Here is an 18,528-nt window from a genome sequence, read left to right on the forward strand (position 1 = left end):
AAGTGACGTGTATCCTTTCAGACAGTGCTGCTTTATGCTTGTGAAATTTGTTTTAAATACTTTACCAACTAGCTAGATTTTTACACAAGATTTATCATAAGTTTAAATAACATTTGAAAATTATTTAATCTTTGGAATAATATTTCACCTCAGAAGTAATGAGTTACAAAGGATTATTCATATTTATTTATATGTTATGATTTAGCGTTTCTTTCAAAAAGATGAAAATTTATAACGCATTTTCTTGTGAGTCTGCTGTCTTAAAGAGAAGCGCGCTACACTTTCCTTCCTCAGTAGTATGATGGAATAAGGTAGAAAAGGTTGTGATTGGTTTTGAGGAAAAAAAACACTAAACTATAACAAGCGGGTCATGATGGCCCTGAACCGCTCACTAGAAACATGTTAGAAATATTTTTTAGATTTGAACATGTCCTGGAGCCATAGCTCTAGAGGCCCCTAAAAGGGGCCAATCAAATTAATGTGAGCAAATTTAATAAAAGACCAACTAAGAATGCTACAGATAAAGTTTGTTGATCTATCAATAAGTTCAGTAAAAGATGTTGAGAGCTTTTTTCTATTTTGAGCTTTAGCGGTCCCTAAAAGTGGCCAATCAAATTCATATGAGCAAATTTGATAAAAAAGACTACCTAAGAATGATACAAAATTTGGCGATCACCCATCAGTAAGTTGAGAAGATGTTTAAAGGTTTTCTATTTTTAGCTTGAGCGCTCCTTAAAAGGAGCCAATCAAATTAATATGAGCGAATTTGATAAAAGACTACCTAATTAAGAATGTTACAGACAAAGTTTGGTGATAATCGATCAATTAGTTCAGTAGATGTTTAAAGATTTTTTTCTAATTTTAGCTTGAGCGGCACCTAAATGGGGCCAGTCAAATTAATATGAGCAAATTTGATGAGTCTAAGTTTGGTGATCATCCATTAATTAGTTCAGTAGAAGGTTTTTAAATGTTTTTTTTGTTCTTCTATTTTTAGCTTTGTTGACCCCTATAAGGGGCCAATTGAAATGATATGAGCAAATTTAAGTGTGACTATCACAAGGATGCTACAGATAAAATTTAAGGTAATTCTGCCTAGCAGTTTCAGAGAAGAAGATAAATTTTGACACATGACGACGGTCTACGAACGCTGGAGTATCCAGATTTGATAGTAATAGCTCACCCTGACCCTTTTATGCAAAGTTTAAAAGTGTTAGTATTGAAATGATTGACCATAAACTAAAACTTAATAAAAAAGTTGGCCTACGAGAGAGACATGACAGTACAACCGCCTTTTTTTCGAAGTGGACATAAAACGTGCAATTTATATCAACATTATATCCGTTAATACATGTTGCATTCTCGTTTCGTAATGGAACTTCACTGAGATCAAAATGCAATAAAACAAAATTTGATTTAAAAAAAAGATCAGCTGTATCAATTAAAACAGAAAGATATGCAAAAGATATTTAAGAAATATTCTTAGAAAAAGATTAAATTAAAAAGTCGTATGTGTGTGCTATTCTTAGCCCAACTGGAGCGATAAGTGTACTTTTAAACAATTAAAATAACTATTTTGGGAAAACGTAGTGAGCAAATGATCTAAAATTCAACACACGTTATTGGTCTTGAATTCAATCAAATGAAATATTAAACTGGAAAAACTAGTCTCTAGTCTCGGCATGTCCCTTTTACGCGTGTTTCATACTGTTTAATGTGCACCTGCAAGCACAGTTTTAATGCAGGACTAAATAATTTATAAAAGAAAGCACAAAGACAAGCATTGTAGATTTATCATTTTAATCGTTCTGTTTTGCTTGCAAATATGGTATGAACTTGATGTCTATGATATAAAAAATAGAACATAACAATACAATATATGTACAAAGAATACATACATAACAATCTCATAAAAACATACAAAGCAGAGAGAAAGGTCACATATTTTAAAACAATACACCGAAATAATAACACTATTACGTTTTCCTTAATTCTGAATTCAATTTATGATATATAATTAGACTCTTTTGATGTTTCAAAACAAACATTTCGTTTAAAAAAAACGGTAGTTTAAACCAAAACAATGAATAAGAGATGTATATGAAACTATAAATATATGTAAAATGTTAGAAACACTCTTTGTTTAAATGACTTTTACTATATATTGTACTAGAGTTGAAAACTGGTATATTTAATCAAAAGTAGGTGAAAAGTAGACTTAAAACAATTAAAATCTCTAGTATTTAACAAAATGCAAACTGAGCAATTGAGGTAGACCAAAGGCATTTAAAGCATTTGTAATCTAAATTAAGGCATGCATAGCAGTTTAAACTAGAATTAAAGTTTCTATATAAATTCTATTCTATTGAATATAATAAGAACACATTATCATTTTTGGGGGTATGATAATGCCATATTAAATTTATCCTATGCATATGTTGACAAAGATTAATCATTTTGCTCAAAGTATTCAAGAAAGCTACAACATACACTAAAATTCAAATATCTGAGAATACATAGAAATGTGCATCAGAATAACATGAGCAAATTCTCACTTTTAATAACATAAAATGGTATTTTAATAACAAATCTGAGTTGAAACACAATTAATTTGTACTTAAATACGGTTCTTTCTTAATTTCAGAAAATGTATTAATTTTATGATATTAAAAAGCCACATTTTGATTTTATGCATGTGCAACAATAATACATCATAACATGTTTACATGGAGTGTCTATCCCTACAAATTATCATAATACAAAAAATATTGTTTTTCCAAAATATTGAAATATTTATTGTGGCCCAACATTAGTTCACAATGACTGTTCAATTTTTATAACTAGAAATCCACAATGGCAAGACATTGTGTTATGTCTTAACGAAAAGCATGCTTTAAATTTATTTAAAAAATATGCAGTCAAGTGAAGTTTTCAAATATCATTTCTGAAATAAAATATAACACTGGAAGAGGAGCTACTGGTAAAATGTAATTTGTTTTGATTAGGTACAATAACAGATCAATATATTTTATCTTAGTCCAAATAATCATATTCATATAAACTATTATAGTTTGTAACTTTTGCAGCTAAAAAATATTCTCCCGAAGCAAGCAGTTTGTTTTGTTGAGTTTATTTCTATCTTCAGCATAAGAATACAAGTAAAACTGTGTATTTAATACATACAGAATATTGCAATAGTTTTCAAAAAGCTTAATGTAACAACTGAACACATTGTTCCCCACAGCAAAGACTTTCCTGGTAAATTTATGAACATACACAATTCAGGTATATAGACAAAATACAATTATAAAATAAACGAACATACAAGAAACCCTGAAATAAACAGATACATTTGAAGTGTTGACCAGCCCTTTAAAGGTATATAATAGTACAAATATCAAATCAACAAAACTACAGAGGAAAATTATAAACATACAAGGGGAAACTAGAGTTAGTTGTACTGAAACTACTGTTTACATGCTCCTAATAAACATCCAATATATGTGTATATTGAAACGTTAATGTCATTTTGCATCACATGTGCTACTTAAGAATTATTTCATTCTTTGGCAAGATTGCTAATGCTGCATCATCTATTTTATTTCCCATGGTTCAGTACAGTTTGTCACAAATCAGTTAGGTTTCTGTTACAAAATTCTTTTGTATTCCAATGATCCTTGACCCAGTTTGCTAGAACTACAAGTTTGCTACAAGCAATGCCACATTATAATTATTTTTCACTGAGTTACCTAACAATTAAAAACGACAGTGAGCACAAATTATCAAATTTATAAAGTATGTAAAAAAAAAGAATTATTTTTTTAAAAGATTACACATGCATGCAAGAGATTTATCTGTATAGATCAAATATCTGATTAAACTGAATAGTTACAATAAGTTTCTATATAAGTGATAACAAAACAAACAAGAGTTTTTAGATGTTTGACTGCAATTCAACATGCTGAAATTAAATCAGCTAAAATTGACAGATATATAGATGACAGTCATAACAACCAATATGCTAAACTATTTCTATGCAAAAATTCAGAAAACATTTCCACTAGCTATTCTTCTCAACTCAGAATTTGATAATGACTATAAATGGTCCAAGATAACAAAGTTTGTTCAATAATTCTGATGATTTTTTCAAAATTAACCAAGCAATGTGTGCATACCTTTGTAATGCGTATATCACAGAATATATCATGAGTGAATTGTTCAGAAGTCAGTATCCCAGCCTGAAAGCTCATCAGGAGGTACCTCAAGGGATTTTGGATAATGGTCAAAATTGCTGTAATCTGCAGGTCCCTTCACCTAAAATGATAAAGTTATTGTATCTATTACAGCATTGCCTAAACAATACATTTTAGAGTTAACGTTTTGAAACAGTAATTAAAAATTCATGTGTATCATATTTTCAATTATAAAACATGATTTGGATAGAAATGAAAGTATGCACATCATATGTTTAAAATATGTCAGCATTAATTCATTTCACTGCTTATGACTGACTGAATTACTTTCTGTGTATTTATCCTATAATATCAAAGTAACTGGTGCACAGAAATTGACTGCAATACTTAATAAGAAACCACTATTTTTTCACCTAGTATCATATACAAATCAATAATATTAAAACGAATCATTAAACTGTAAGAATTAAAACAGATTTTCAATTATAAATTTTCAATTCACATAACACATATCATACAAAGATGGTAAATTCTGTTTATACCAATAACAAAGCAACTAGCAGATCTAACAACCTCACCATTCTTGATATTACACATTGTGAATAACATATTGATAGTAATAAAATATATTAGCATATTATATTGATAGTAATATACTATAACAACTTATACATAATAATATATATAAACAATAATATAATAAAGTATAATAACACATTGTTTGTATCAAGATATAATATATCATATTGATATAAATAAAATATAACAACATATTGATATAAATAAAATATAATAACATATTGACATTTACAAGATATAATAGCATACTGATAGTAATAAAATAAAATAACATGTATTGAATAGTAATAAAATATAACAACATAATAATAATAAAACATATTAAAACAAAGATAAATAACATATTAATAGTAATAAAATAACATTTGATAGTAATAAAGCATAATAACATATTGATAGTATTATAAAATAAATTTGATAATAATAGAATATAATAACATAAAATATGTTAACATATTGATAGTTATTAAATGTTAACATATTGACAGTAATAAAATATAATAACACTAAATATATTACCATATTGATAGTAATAATATATTTCATATATTAAAGAAATAAAACACAAACACATCATTTTAAAGTTCCGTCTGATTTATAAGTGATATGTAAAAGTGTCACATATATTGCCATTGGTAAAAAGTGCAATAACTATATGGGTTTTGTGCCATATTTTAATGCTAATGCTAACAAAATGCTAATTCAATCACAAAAATTGGTTCTTAGAATTTGATTGCAAGTACCTCTAAATTATTAAAGGTTATAAAATCAAAAGAATATAAAAGCTTATTCACTGCAATAAGTATATATCAACTGAGTTAATTGCATCATAGCTTAAGCATTCAGATCATTGTTGAGTTTATTAAAGCAATGGTATTTTGATGAAGTATCTAATTTTTTTTTCTAAGCCAAGTTCTTAGCCAAGGTTCATACATATGCAATTCCAATGTTTGGTATGACAATCCTTTTGCAAGGTGTACAACACAGTGAAAATCTCATTTTGTTTATTTCCCGTGACACAAATTGTTTTAATCATCTTCCAACATTTTATGTGAGTTTTTATTGGATTAAATGTAAATGGTGAATGAGGTGACCAATTTTTGATACCTTTGGCTTTCTTTTCTTAGGCAATAGAAACTTTAAAATCTGTGAAAATATGTTTTGTTATCTTTTATATCAATTTTCAAGACAAATTTGCCTGATAAAATATTGGCAGCAACTGTCAGACACACAAACTTACATACATAGACTTATTGATAAACCTGAGTCACTTGCTGCTAGCCAAGTGTATGAAACATTGTTATAGTATCAAATGAATGCAGTTAAAACTGTTATCCTGAGTAACCAATTCATTATTTAACCATTTCAATTAAATTTAACATTGTGCTTAACAATATATTCAATTGCAAGAGGAATAAATCTGGATAAAAGGTAATCCCTCTGCAGCAGTAATCACAATAAAATAACATGAAACCACCTAGATGCTGTTCTGTCTCTTTCTTTACCAATTACAGAGTGAATTCCAATGATTCACAATTATAAATGATCAAGATCAATTTATTTAAGATAATGACAATGAAAAGAAAATACAGAGTATAAATGACTGCCTCCAGAATGACAAGTATTTCCTGCTGGAACAAATTTCATGAGTACATAGTATATAAGTATAAGGGTATTGACCAAATAGTTCCGACTGTAAAGGTTAAGGTCACAATAAGAGCTCACCTGTTTGAAGTCTAAAAATCTACTCTGTGTGTCCTCCTATATTCAATATTGCACATGTTACATTTTCATTATTCTTTGAAAAGTAGAGAAATTCACTTCTCACTAGAGAAATTCACTACAGTCTAATCTATTCTATTTCACAAGATAAAGAAATAATTGGCAGCAGGTTTTGTAGCTACAACTCTCGTCTTTTATTCCTGAACTTGAGATTAGTTCATAGAATATCAGTCATAAATGATTTATGTCTTCTTTTGTGATAAATGAAACCCCTTATAAACTGAAAAGTTATTTCTAAAAATTAAGGTAAATAAAATCCAAAGGAAATACTTTAAAAGCAAGTCATCATCTCAAGACAGCCTTTGTCACAGAATACTTGGAGAATTCTAAAGACTTAAGTTGTCACTTGAACAATATGTTCAAAATTCAAGAAATCAATTAATTGTAACTATGGCAACAAAGAAGAATTATTCTAGTCCCCACAACTAAATGTAACTACCATTCTCTTAGTTTTCTGTATATTTGATAAAGTAATTTACTTGGCTATGAGAGTTTGGGGCAATCTAACCATTGTAAAGCTTTATTCAGTTAATGTTTTAAAAAATATAAGCTTTTTGGAATGTTCCAATGGTAAGTACGCTTGGGGCAATGCTATAAAAAGTAACTTGCATACCCAGAGCTAATACTTTAAGCTGATGTTATAATAAAGCAAACAATTTTAACTGTACTGAATGTACAACCATGTAAATATTTTTCCAAGTGAATCAATAAAATAATTGATAGCTCCTTATAATAGTTAGAAAAAGAAAAAAAAGTTTACAAAACAGTAAGACAGTTGCATGCAAAAGCCTGGATATTTGACAGCTTGAAAAAGCTAGATAGATGTTAAAGACTGATGGAAAGCATTATTTAAATAGAGAATCACAATCATGCAAAAGTATATGTAGAAAACCTACCTTTGGTACAAGAGGGGGTACCATACTTCTCTTTACCAAACCATCCCAGTCAAAACCCTGAAACCATCTGAAATGTATCAAGAGATGTGTTATATATAGAGAATCTTGAATGAATGTAGATTTAATACTACATTTATCAAATGAGTTGAATTAAATCATATTATGCAAGCCTCTTCAACAATATAATATTCTATTTATCACATACCCACAATAAGAGCAGGTTATACAGTTAAAAAAGAGTCATATAGTGTAATGCTGACATTTAATTGCGCGCATTAATGCGAGATTGTATTAAGCGCAAATTATGTCACAACAAATTGATATTAGGCTAGTGTAATATTGCTTTTATTAAATGGCTTTATTACAATACATAATATCAAATTACCAATGACTTAGCAAAAAAAGTGCAATCATATGATTCATACAGGCAATTATGATATTTTTCAGAATTATGTTTTTGTACTTTATATTTGCTAGTTTTCATAGTTGCCAAAAACGATTGATTTGTAGGAGTTGCACTTTAAAAAAGTCACCTGGTAATGATTTGAACTGATTTATACACTAACAAGTTACTAATGTGAGCTCTCTACATACAGAAATTTCCGGAAAAAATAAGCACATTACATAGATCAATGAACATTTATAATTGCAAAACCTAATAATTGAAATAAATGATAACTGATGACCCTTTTCAATCCTATCATAACTATCCATTTTTAAATAAGTTAAAGCTTTAAATCTAGTGTAGTTATAATTACAGCTCTAACTTACTTGTTTTTCTTAATATCAACAATGCCATTTTTGCCATAACCAAGTCTTTCAGTTGGATTATCACGACATAACTTTTTGATGAGCACATGAGCATTTCTAGAGATTTTCTTGGGAAATTCAATTACATCTATCCCTTTCAAAATGATATTATATGTCCTCATGGGGTCTGAGCCGGAAAATGGTGGACTACAAGGAGAAAATATAATAAACTTGAGTATCAGGCAATAACAAGTAATAACAATTTGCTGTCAATATAAAAATCATCACCTAACATTACAAATAGTGCAATAACCACAATTTGTCATTAATCTTTAATTTAACGAGCATTATAAATTAAATTGTTTTACTACTTTTGATTTTATAAAAACTGTAATTTTGCAGTTTTGAAAATAAACAATGTTTAACAGACCTGAAAATTATGAAGTTATTGCATTCACTTAGTTAAGTATGTTACTATTGCCATTTTGAACTTAAAAGCATTTTACATTTTTCAAGAAAGAGATATTTTGACCAAATACATTAACCTACAATCGTTTAGTTTTATCCAAATCTTATTCAAAAGTAATTCAAAGAAATAATGTACCTCCCTGTCAGCAATTCAAACATGAGTATTCCTAACGACCAGTAATCCGCTGCGAAGTCATGACCCTTATTCAGGATAATCTCAGGAGCAACATACTCTGGGGTTCCACAAAACGTCCATGTTTTACGCCCAAAACCAATCTTCTTTGCAAAACCAAAATCAACCTATTGACAAAACATAAAATACCTTCATTTATGACTTGTATGACATTATGAATTGTAAATTGGTCTAAGGCTATTTTCATTAAATTCCTGACATTTCCAAGGTTTATCAAAGTTACAATCTGAAAAGCCATTGACATAGTTACTAAAGAAACTGCAACTGATTAGAAAATACTGGTGCCAAGAGAGCATTATAGCAAATATAATTAAAGTTAAAGATATACTATTCTCATCTCTATGTAAAATACATTTTGCAGCAATTTATTGAAATTTTGGAAGTTGTCACTGAATATGTCTAGTTTTAATGAAAAAATGCATATTAAAACTAAGTTTTGGAAGCTCCATTCACTTATAATGGTAAAATTGATATCCTTTGCCAGTTTTTTTAAAGACACTCAAGCATTCATACTGTGTTTGTAGAGTTTAAAATGTATATATTTATATTTGTGTGAACTCAAAAGATATTTATTTTACATTTAAAGAGACTGTATTATAGCAATTATCAGTATTTTCAAACATCAAATTTGAGCATAATATTAATACATTTTTAATTTAAGTTGAAAATCTATTCCAATAAATAGGTCATGAATAAGGATACATTTAGTAAGTTTAACATGTTACCATGATATTTATTGCAAGTACTTAATATATAAATGCAAAACATGCTGTGAGATCAATAAAACCATATTTACATAAACAGAATGCTGTGTCTACTAAAATGTCCACAAGGAACATTTGTAACCCATTAAGTTGTCACGTTTTGCATATTTTGAAACAATACTGCCTTATATTGATGAAGTATGGAGTAAGTAACCATATAATTACAATTCACATGAGAGAATAAGATCAAATATTGATGAAGTCTTGTGGAAAAATTGCAAGAAGATTCTGCTGTTTAAATTCAGTTTATATAATGTGTAATAAATATACAATGATAACCCAAATGTAGCTATCAAATATAGGAAATGAATACAGCATGAATACTGGCTCATAATGTACAATAATTGCACTTTAATTCCTTGACTTTATTTAAAATTCAGAAGAGCAGCAAACTATCATTATCATGCAAATTCTTTTATTCAGACCACTGCATGGGTTATGAATGATTTTTCTATTTGATGCTCTTACTAATATTTTCCTAGTGTTAATGATTTAAGTGGAACAGAGGCATAATGTTAAAGGTGTTTGCCTTTTAACCAAAGGATTGTAGGTTTTAGCTCTATTATTTTCTTTTATCACACCAGGGTCAAAAGTAATAAGGATTTTTTTCTAAGCTCAAAATCAGATCTCAGATATTGGATTGGACAGAAACCTAATTTAGCAATGAAAATCCTGCAATTTGAAAGAAAGCTTTATAAACCCAATGCCAGTATTTGAGTCATAACTAAGAAAGAAAGCTGTATTAAATCCAGATGCCAGTATTTATTAGTTCAAGGAGGTGGACATTAAGCGACTGCAAAAATGCTTTTTCATAATCATGCTTATCTAAAGTTTTTAACTGATTTGCAGTCAAGGATTGGCATTTAAGCACTATTCTACCATTTTTCACCATAAGTCATATGAAGAATGTTTTTTCACAAAAGGCTTCCTTGAGGAAACCCATTGTATAAAGTCATAGAACAATGATAATTGATTACAAGAAATGTATCACACTGGAGTAATCAAATATTTCATACTGTAAAAGATACAATTCTCTTTTTTGTTGCAGTGCTATTACAACTTATCATAACTGACTGTCTAAAATTGAAAACACTATGACATTCATATTCAAATTTTTTGGGAAAAAAAAAACATTGTCAGTTTCTTACCAGTTTAATGTAGCCTCTATTATCTAATAACAAGTTTTCAGGTTTCAGATCCCTGTAAATGATACCCTTGGAATGAAGGTATTGGAATGCCTCTAGCACACATGCCACCACAAATCGTGATGTTGTTTCATCAAAACTTCCGTGATCTCTTAATATAGTCCACACTTCACCACCTAAACATACTTCCAACATCATGTACACAAATTTACGATCCTTGAATGTTTTGTATAACCTGTGAATGAGATATTGTCTAGTTAATATATTTCAAATCTATAACATTAGCAACTTTCATTGGTAAATGCCTTAAAAAGACTTCTACTTTTTTTCAATCACAGCAAAACCATTTATCAATTTAAGGCAATTTCAGAATATTTATTGACTGCATAGTGATCAATGCAGTCCACAATCAGACGATACAGTTTCTTGGCCTGCACTTGTTTGTGTGGGTAAAACCTGTTGCTGCCAGAAGTTGAGAGGTTTTGTTTTTTTTAAAGGGGGTAAGTTTTATGTTGCAACATTAAAGGATGAGTCATATGGCCACTTTCAAGCTTTATTGATGGAGAAAGACCTAAATTGTCCCTCTGTATGCCTTTTATTTCAGGCACCTGAGCAGAACCACTAACAATCTGTAAGCTTACTGGATAACTTCCTTACATTAAAGAATCCAAGGTCCCTCGAGGAATAATAATAATGATAATACTATATCTTGTGTAATTTACCTCGTGATGAAGGGAGATCTACATTCCATCATAATTTTCTTCTCAGAATAAATGTGTTCTTGTTGCCTAGTTTCAACAATATGCTTCTTTTTAAGGCACTTGAGAGCAAATGTCTTACTTCTATCTGCAGCCAGCTGCACCTGAAATTTAACACAAAATGAAATAAACACAAATAAAATAAACACAATATGAAATAACACAAACAGAAATTAACATTAATTGAAATATTACAAAATGAAATAACACAAAATGAAAGGAACACAAAATGAAGTAACACAAAATGACAAACACATATTGAAATAACACAAAATAAAATAAACTTGAAATGAAATAAACTAACACAAATTGAAATAAATCTGACTTACAGTGCATTATGCTGTAGATATCAATGATGTATATGGGAAAAATATAAAACATTCTTGCCTTTATCTATCAATCTAATTTTAATGAGAATCTTTTTTTTATAATTTATAGATAATGAAGATGTTTATAGTCTATATATTCCCTAGAAACAAATATTATACAACATATACATCCTCTATGTAAGAGAATACAGGAAATCTATATTTTTATAGATGCAATAAAAGTTATCTTAAATGATTATTGTTTTCATCATCTACCAGCTAACAGAGAAACTCTTTTACTTTTCTTATATAATCTCTTGTCTGTCAATATTGATTTTTTTTATAAAGCATCCATTTACCATTTTCAACAATGTCCACTAAACATTTATTTTGAGCCCTATTGTCAAAAATGATAAATCACTTGTAATGTAGACAAAATTGATAGCAACTTTCATAAACAATTAAGCAGTCCTTGCCATTGGAAGAGAGAAGTACAGTTTGTTAATTGTACTCCATTGACATTTCTATATCTAATTATGTCTGTGTGCTATAAAGTGCTAAAAAGGTTTGTAGTGGGAAAATTATAATGGAAGGACAACAATTAAATAAGCACCTAAAGTCTGGTCACCAGTAATTATAATTCTAGAGTTGAGACAGCCCTGAGCATCTGAATTAAATACTCAGCAAAATAGAACATTTGTAAATATCTCTTTATTTTCAGAAGTGTACAGTATATCTGATAGCTATAAAACAAGTATGTGTCTTCTTGAATGCTATAAATCAAGCAATATTTTATGTTATATAGGGGTATTATCTGAAACTAGAATCAAACACCGGCACAGCTGGTGACAAATGATAAGCAAACATGCTGAAATAACAGGAAATATTATATTGATCTCAAAGCTAAAATCATTTGTTTTCTAAAATGTTAATCTGTTTTCAGACTTATCACAGACTTACAACATCTTTCTAATGACTTTTTATACCACGCTAATGAACACAAAACCTATTTAGATACCATTGAATGCTGGTAGAAACTGTGTGACACAGTCTAAGTTGTCTCTTTATTTGAATAATAAGATTTAAAGCACATTTACTGATATAGAAAGATGTAATGAATTTATTTGATGAAAATTATATTACAAGATTTTGTATTCAATTTATCCTAACTGTGTAGTCTAAGTTTTCCAATCACATTTTAAGTTATTTCCCTTCAATGCTTTAAACCCCATTTCCATTAGAAAATAATAGCATTTACAAGTTGATTAAACTTACATTTAATTTGTGTGGGGACTAGAAATAAAGCACTTCTTCCCTCAAAATCATTCAATAAAAAGTCTTCAATAAAAGTCAAAAGACGGCCATTATGGATGAAAGAAATCAGAAGCAAGTTTTAGCATCAAGAGACATTTACAAAACCAAATTAAATACTGATAAAGTAAATATTATATTCAAAAATTTACTAAATAAAGAAGTCAAAGGATTTATTTGTTATTTAAAGGTATTTTTTCTCAACAAAGGCAGTAAATTATTTTAGACAATGAAATTACATGGCTGTTACTTGCCATTCCCTGGAACTAGATTCTTACACACAATGATATTTAACCCTTTATATTGATCATATTCCTGACATCTGACTTTTATGTTAGATAATATAAATAGTTCACTAAAATCACTAAAATGATTTATTTCAGCAAACACTAAACCAGTCCATTGCACATATGATATTATGTAAAAGCAATTGCCATGGAGATTTATATTTTTCTAGTTCCATGGAATCACCAATTCAAAGGCTTGAAGTGTTGAGGACTGCATCTCTCATATATAGACGCAATAAAATTGAGTCGGTGATTTTCAAACAAAACCTTCATATTGTAAAAGCGAAAACAATAATGTCTATCTTAATGTGTTGTATTCATTATCACTATTTTGGGCAACTATTAATTTCATCATTAACTATGTCATTTCAAATTAAAGCATCATTGTCATTCAGTTTACAGCTCAAAAGGACATAGCAATTGTAATGCCATGTTCAAATGAAAATTGTTTGTGTGAACATTTATCACAATCCTGAAAAAGGAGAGAGGTCTCAATCTGACTTAAACAGGCTCAATCAAACCGAGCCTGCAACATTGTCAATTTTGCCGTGTTGGGCTTTCTTTAGGGATTCTGTTTATCTCTATTTTTTTAAGTTTATGACTTATGTTTACAAATATATCTGATCGCCAATAACTCATTTTCACCTTCTAGCCAATTTGGATTTTCCTATGAGTATATTTTTAGAAAAATTTCATGTCGTCTGTTTAGTCAGACATATTATAATTGCCTTAGAAAAAAAAAACTATGTAGATAATTGGAATATAATTTCTGTGGAAAATTGGATTCTATCATTTTTTTGGTATCTAAGCATTGATTATAGGTTTTTCTTATGTAAATAAAAGTTAAGACGTCACCATTATTGTTCACCTGGAATACTTTGAAATCATTTAAATCACATATACATTTCTGACTTCTAAATGGTTAGAAATAGAAACTCATACATGTAGATGCAAAAGAAATAAACTGATTGACTTATTGGAAGAAGGTCAAAAGAAGGTAACCTCTATCACTCACCATCAGATACTTCATCACAGTGTTATTTACAAGCTGATTTTAATCAAATTGACAGAGGTCTATACTAACAAAAATTCAGCAGAATAAAAATCACAAAATAAGTAGCATACCAGTTCCACACGACCAAAACCACCCATCCCAAGTGTAGCTACTATCTCCATATCTTCAAGACGTATAAACTGATATTCCGGATCAATCCGGTCAACAGTTGGTGACACGACTCCATCAGATCCTGCACCTACACTTGTTCTGAAATGTACGGAAAAAATTCATATTCACTTTTATTTTCTCTTCTTTTTTTCAATAATAAAATACTATGTTTGATATTGAAAACAATATTGCTTATACTTCCTTAAGATGAATAACTTAAAATATAGGCTTTGCAGTAATAAATTCATTATCTTGGTCAATTTAAATAACATCCAATCATAAACTTCAGATTTAAACAATCTATTGAGTTAAGTTTAAGCTAGATTATATACATGTCAATGGGTTTGACTTTTTCAAGTCTATACGGTAACCTTATCTCAAAACAATATCAAATGATCCAGCTTTTCACAAAAAATATCAAAATCAAAATTGCATTATATACAAAGAAGCAAAATATAGCAATGGAGGAGGCATAATTCATTCAGCAAAGAACTGTACAAAAGGTCTCTCCCTGAATAAAATCTGTGAATTTTCAACATATAAAATAATGTACAGACTTGATCTGTCAGTAATAATTCACTATTTCAGTAATATCACATTACTGAAACCTTTTGTTAACATGGCATCTAACAGCTCTCTTCTTAATATATGTTGACGTTGATGCATTATGACTAAAGCATAAAGCGTATAATCTTAAAAGATGATATTGTCATAAAAGCCTTATGTCTATGCACTTTACAATGTTTTTTACCTACAAGCCCTAATCACATTTCAGCAGAGATAAATTCAATTTTGAAGATCTGTGTTGTAACATTTGCAGATCATTTTTTAGCTTGGTTTAAGTATTGATGCCTGTCACAGATACAGTTTAGATTTTAGCATAAGTCTTTAAGTTCCATTATGTTGGAAGCTTGTTGAAACACAGTCAAATCCGTTCCTGGAACCAACCAGTACAAAGCAAAGAGTATTAAGTTTCTGCTTGCTACTGACAGTATTTGAACCCACATGGCCAGCAATCATTAGATTTCTAGTCTCATGTGTCAACCACTCGGCAACGCCACCATGACACATTAAGTTTGCTAATATATCCTAGCTAAGACAATGGTCTGCATGATATTAAAACACAAATGAAACTGTTAAAATTAGCATAATAAATGTAAATAAGATTCACCAATAATTAAAGAACAATGTCCAGATAACATATCATGACTTACAGGTACCTTATTTTCACTTAAAAAATTATATGTTACTATAATATTATATTCACACCAAAGTAGTAAGTAAGAAATAGATTAATTTTTTGCATTGATATGAGTGTGTTGAAAACATGTAGAATTAGGACCGCTCAGTTTGCCCACAATCAGTTTATGTTTAAAAAAACAAACATTAAAAGGCCAAAGTTTAATTGAAATATTTCTCTAAAATTTGAATTTTGTCATATTCCAGTAAATTGAAACAATATAAATATATCAAATTGTATAGAAGATACAACTTTATATCAAAACTAAAGATGTGCTTCAAAAGAGTGCAAGCTGTGGAATATATGTTATGTATGAACAATATATACCATATTTGCTTATTCCATAATATTATATAAATGATAAATCAAAATATAATAATATGATTATTCTTAAAAAAATGAAATTGCCACATGCAAAACCTCTAGAACTTATTCTGGTAGGTTAACAAATTTAACAAACAAACATACCATAACCTTTACAAGAAATAAATCAAATAAGAAGCATTTGAAACTAAATGCTTGTTATGGTTAGACATATAAAGAACAAATTTTTGCATATAATAAATACACCACAGGCAACTTTAATATGGCAAAGGGAGTTAGCATGGAAATCGAAACTAAAGTCATAAAATACAAATTAAAAATAAACAAAATGCCTAAAGCACATTGTAGATTGTTGTACTTACAACTTTTTCAAACCGGTTACATGGTCTACAAACAGTCTTAAAATGAGAGCAATTAAGCACTGTACCATCGTTTATACTCAAAGTTTACGAAAAAAGAACAAAAGCAGAACAAAATATATAAGTATATTAATAAATTCTATCTTATATATATATATTCTATCACTCAATTCAATATCCATTAACGTATTTCTGTACACTTTCAATAAAACTTTCATTGATTAATGATGTTATTTGATAAAAAAGGCGGACATATCCTTATATGTTCTTGTCTTTGAAACTTGACTTGTGAAAAAAAAACTTGTATTGTTAAGCAAACAGAAGGTATGAGAACTTAATTGTGAGAATATGTTTCTTGATTGTTGTATCAAATACAGAGTAGATATATCTCGTAATACCCTGGTAGTTCAATTAACTATCATTAACCAATTAGGGAAATATCAATTAAGCAGTTTGTCATACCTATTTCTATAGGGTGTTGGTAAGATAAAAAGATTGCATGAATTAGGTGTGATGTTATGTAACAGTCTTTTGATGAAAGTGTGAAAAATATCTTATGTAAACCTCCCCATTATAATGTTACACAAACAATAAATGGCAATTGTTTGTCAGACAAAATGGAAAATAGGCATAGAATATACATGTATTATATTCTTTTTCATAACTTATCACAATTTATCAATTCAGAGCCAAAACTAACATTTTGATCATTTAAACACTTAAAAGGCACATTAAGTGTCAGAAATGAATTTATTTTTTCCTTTTTAGAAAAATCAATCATGTACTTTTATACTGTTTTCATAATGAAGTTGGATGCTTATTATCTGAAGAAATCTAAGTACCATGCCATTGTGAAGCTACAATGTATTTCTTGCTCAAGTATTAAAATGTACATGTAATTTATCTGGTATTTTTGGACTTAATGGGCCTTTAATGATCTCAATGTTTATACAAAAATACAAAAAAACAGGATTTTATCAGTGCACAATTACCCATCAAACTAAATCATAAATAATGACTAATACAGGATTTGGGCTTTTGTCATAAAGTAGAAATTATTATAAAACATAACCATACTATTGTTGCTAATACTTACTTTTGTACTCCCCTTGCTTCATCACCATAGTCTTTCTCCCTCAATTCACTTAGAGTACCAATCAGTTGGTTAAATGATCTGAAATTAAAGTAAAACATAATGAATTTTAATTATTTTAACTGTGCACACAAGACAACATATTAAAATTTCTGTAGGTGACCCAGAACACAATTCCTGGTCTGTCCGGGACTTAGAATGACAAAGGAAAGGGGAGGAGCATCTATTCTAAGTAATTTCTTAATTTTATTCTGTGCTTGTTATAATTGACAGAAGCAAAGGCTATATTCTATAATAATCAGCAACTGCCAATAAGATTTTTTTTTTCTAAAAAGAAATAGAGCAAAAAAAATAAGAAAACTAGTGGTAAACAAAATAAAACTTTAAAATAAAGCCATAATTTAAGTTCCTGTATATGTGTCATTTATTTGGAGTTTGTTGAAATGTCAACGCAATAGAGACTGATAAATGTTCCACACAATGTGAGGAGAGGAAACTGTAACTTGATGATAAAAGCATACTCAATGCTCTCAAGTGGGAGATAAACTTCCTGTAATAGAATTATCAGTGCACTTTTCTAAAAACAATTGGTTCACTGATAAACACCTCAATTGGAATACAGTGTATAATTATATAATACTATAGCAGTTGGGTGCAATTTTGTAATAGCGGAAATTGCTTCCAATGTGTTGTGTCTAACTTTTATTTTAAGCAATGTTTTTGTACTTACTTTTGCAAAAAATTATGAAAAACTTGAAAAGAGGGTGTTGTATTTTGCATACATTATCAAAAGGAATAGAATAACACTTTTTTTCTATCACATTTTTTTCTGTATAGTAAAGAAAAAAGCCCAAGACTGAAATGGAGATTTTTTTTGCATTTCAAAAAGAAAATTCCTGTCTAAATCCAATTTCAC

The 18,528-nt window shown here is 29.0% G+C and overlaps 1 protein-coding gene across 8 annotated transcripts in view; it reads right to left on the reverse strand.

Annotated features, from left to right (window-relative positions):
* Window positions 1–4,150: 4,150 nt before the first annotated feature.
* LOC132717728 (cGMP-dependent protein kinase 1-like) overlaps window positions 4,151–18,528 on the reverse strand; it is a 91,018-nt gene continuing 76,640 nt past the window's right edge. For 4 of the 8 annotated variants that reach the window (XM_060701275.1, XM_060701279.1, XM_060701276.1 and 1 more), the window contains 10 exons: window positions 17,616–17,693; window positions 16,523–16,558; window positions 14,557–14,695; window positions 11,490–11,629; window positions 10,771–11,002; window positions 8,802–8,965; window positions 8,219–8,404; window positions 7,448–7,514; window positions 6,495–6,530; window positions 4,151–4,311 (listed from right to left, as the gene is read on the reverse strand). In XM_060701275.1, coding sequence (XP_060557258.1) covers window positions 4,216–4,311; window positions 6,495–6,530; window positions 7,448–7,514; window positions 8,219–8,404; window positions 8,802–8,965; window positions 10,771–11,002; window positions 11,490–11,629; window positions 14,557–14,695; window positions 16,523–16,558; window positions 17,616–17,693 — 1,174 coding nt within the window. In that variant the 3' untranslated portion in view covers window positions 4,151–4,215. The remainder of the gene's footprint in view (window positions 4,312–6,494; window positions 6,531–7,447; window positions 7,515–8,218; window positions 8,405–8,801; window positions 8,966–10,770; window positions 11,003–11,489; window positions 11,630–14,556; window positions 14,696–16,522; window positions 16,559–17,615; window positions 17,694–18,528) is intronic. The other 4 variants (XM_060701280.1, XM_060701281.1, XM_060701282.1 and 1 more) reach the window with 4 other exon arrangements.

This window comes from Ruditapes philippinarum, unplaced genomic scaffold, assembly GCF_026571515.1.
Source record: "Ruditapes philippinarum isolate M1 unplaced genomic scaffold, ASM2657151v2 ctg793_1_1_1_1, whole genome shotgun sequence".
NCBI lineage: Eukaryota > Metazoa > Mollusca > Bivalvia > Venerida > Veneridae > Ruditapes > Ruditapes philippinarum.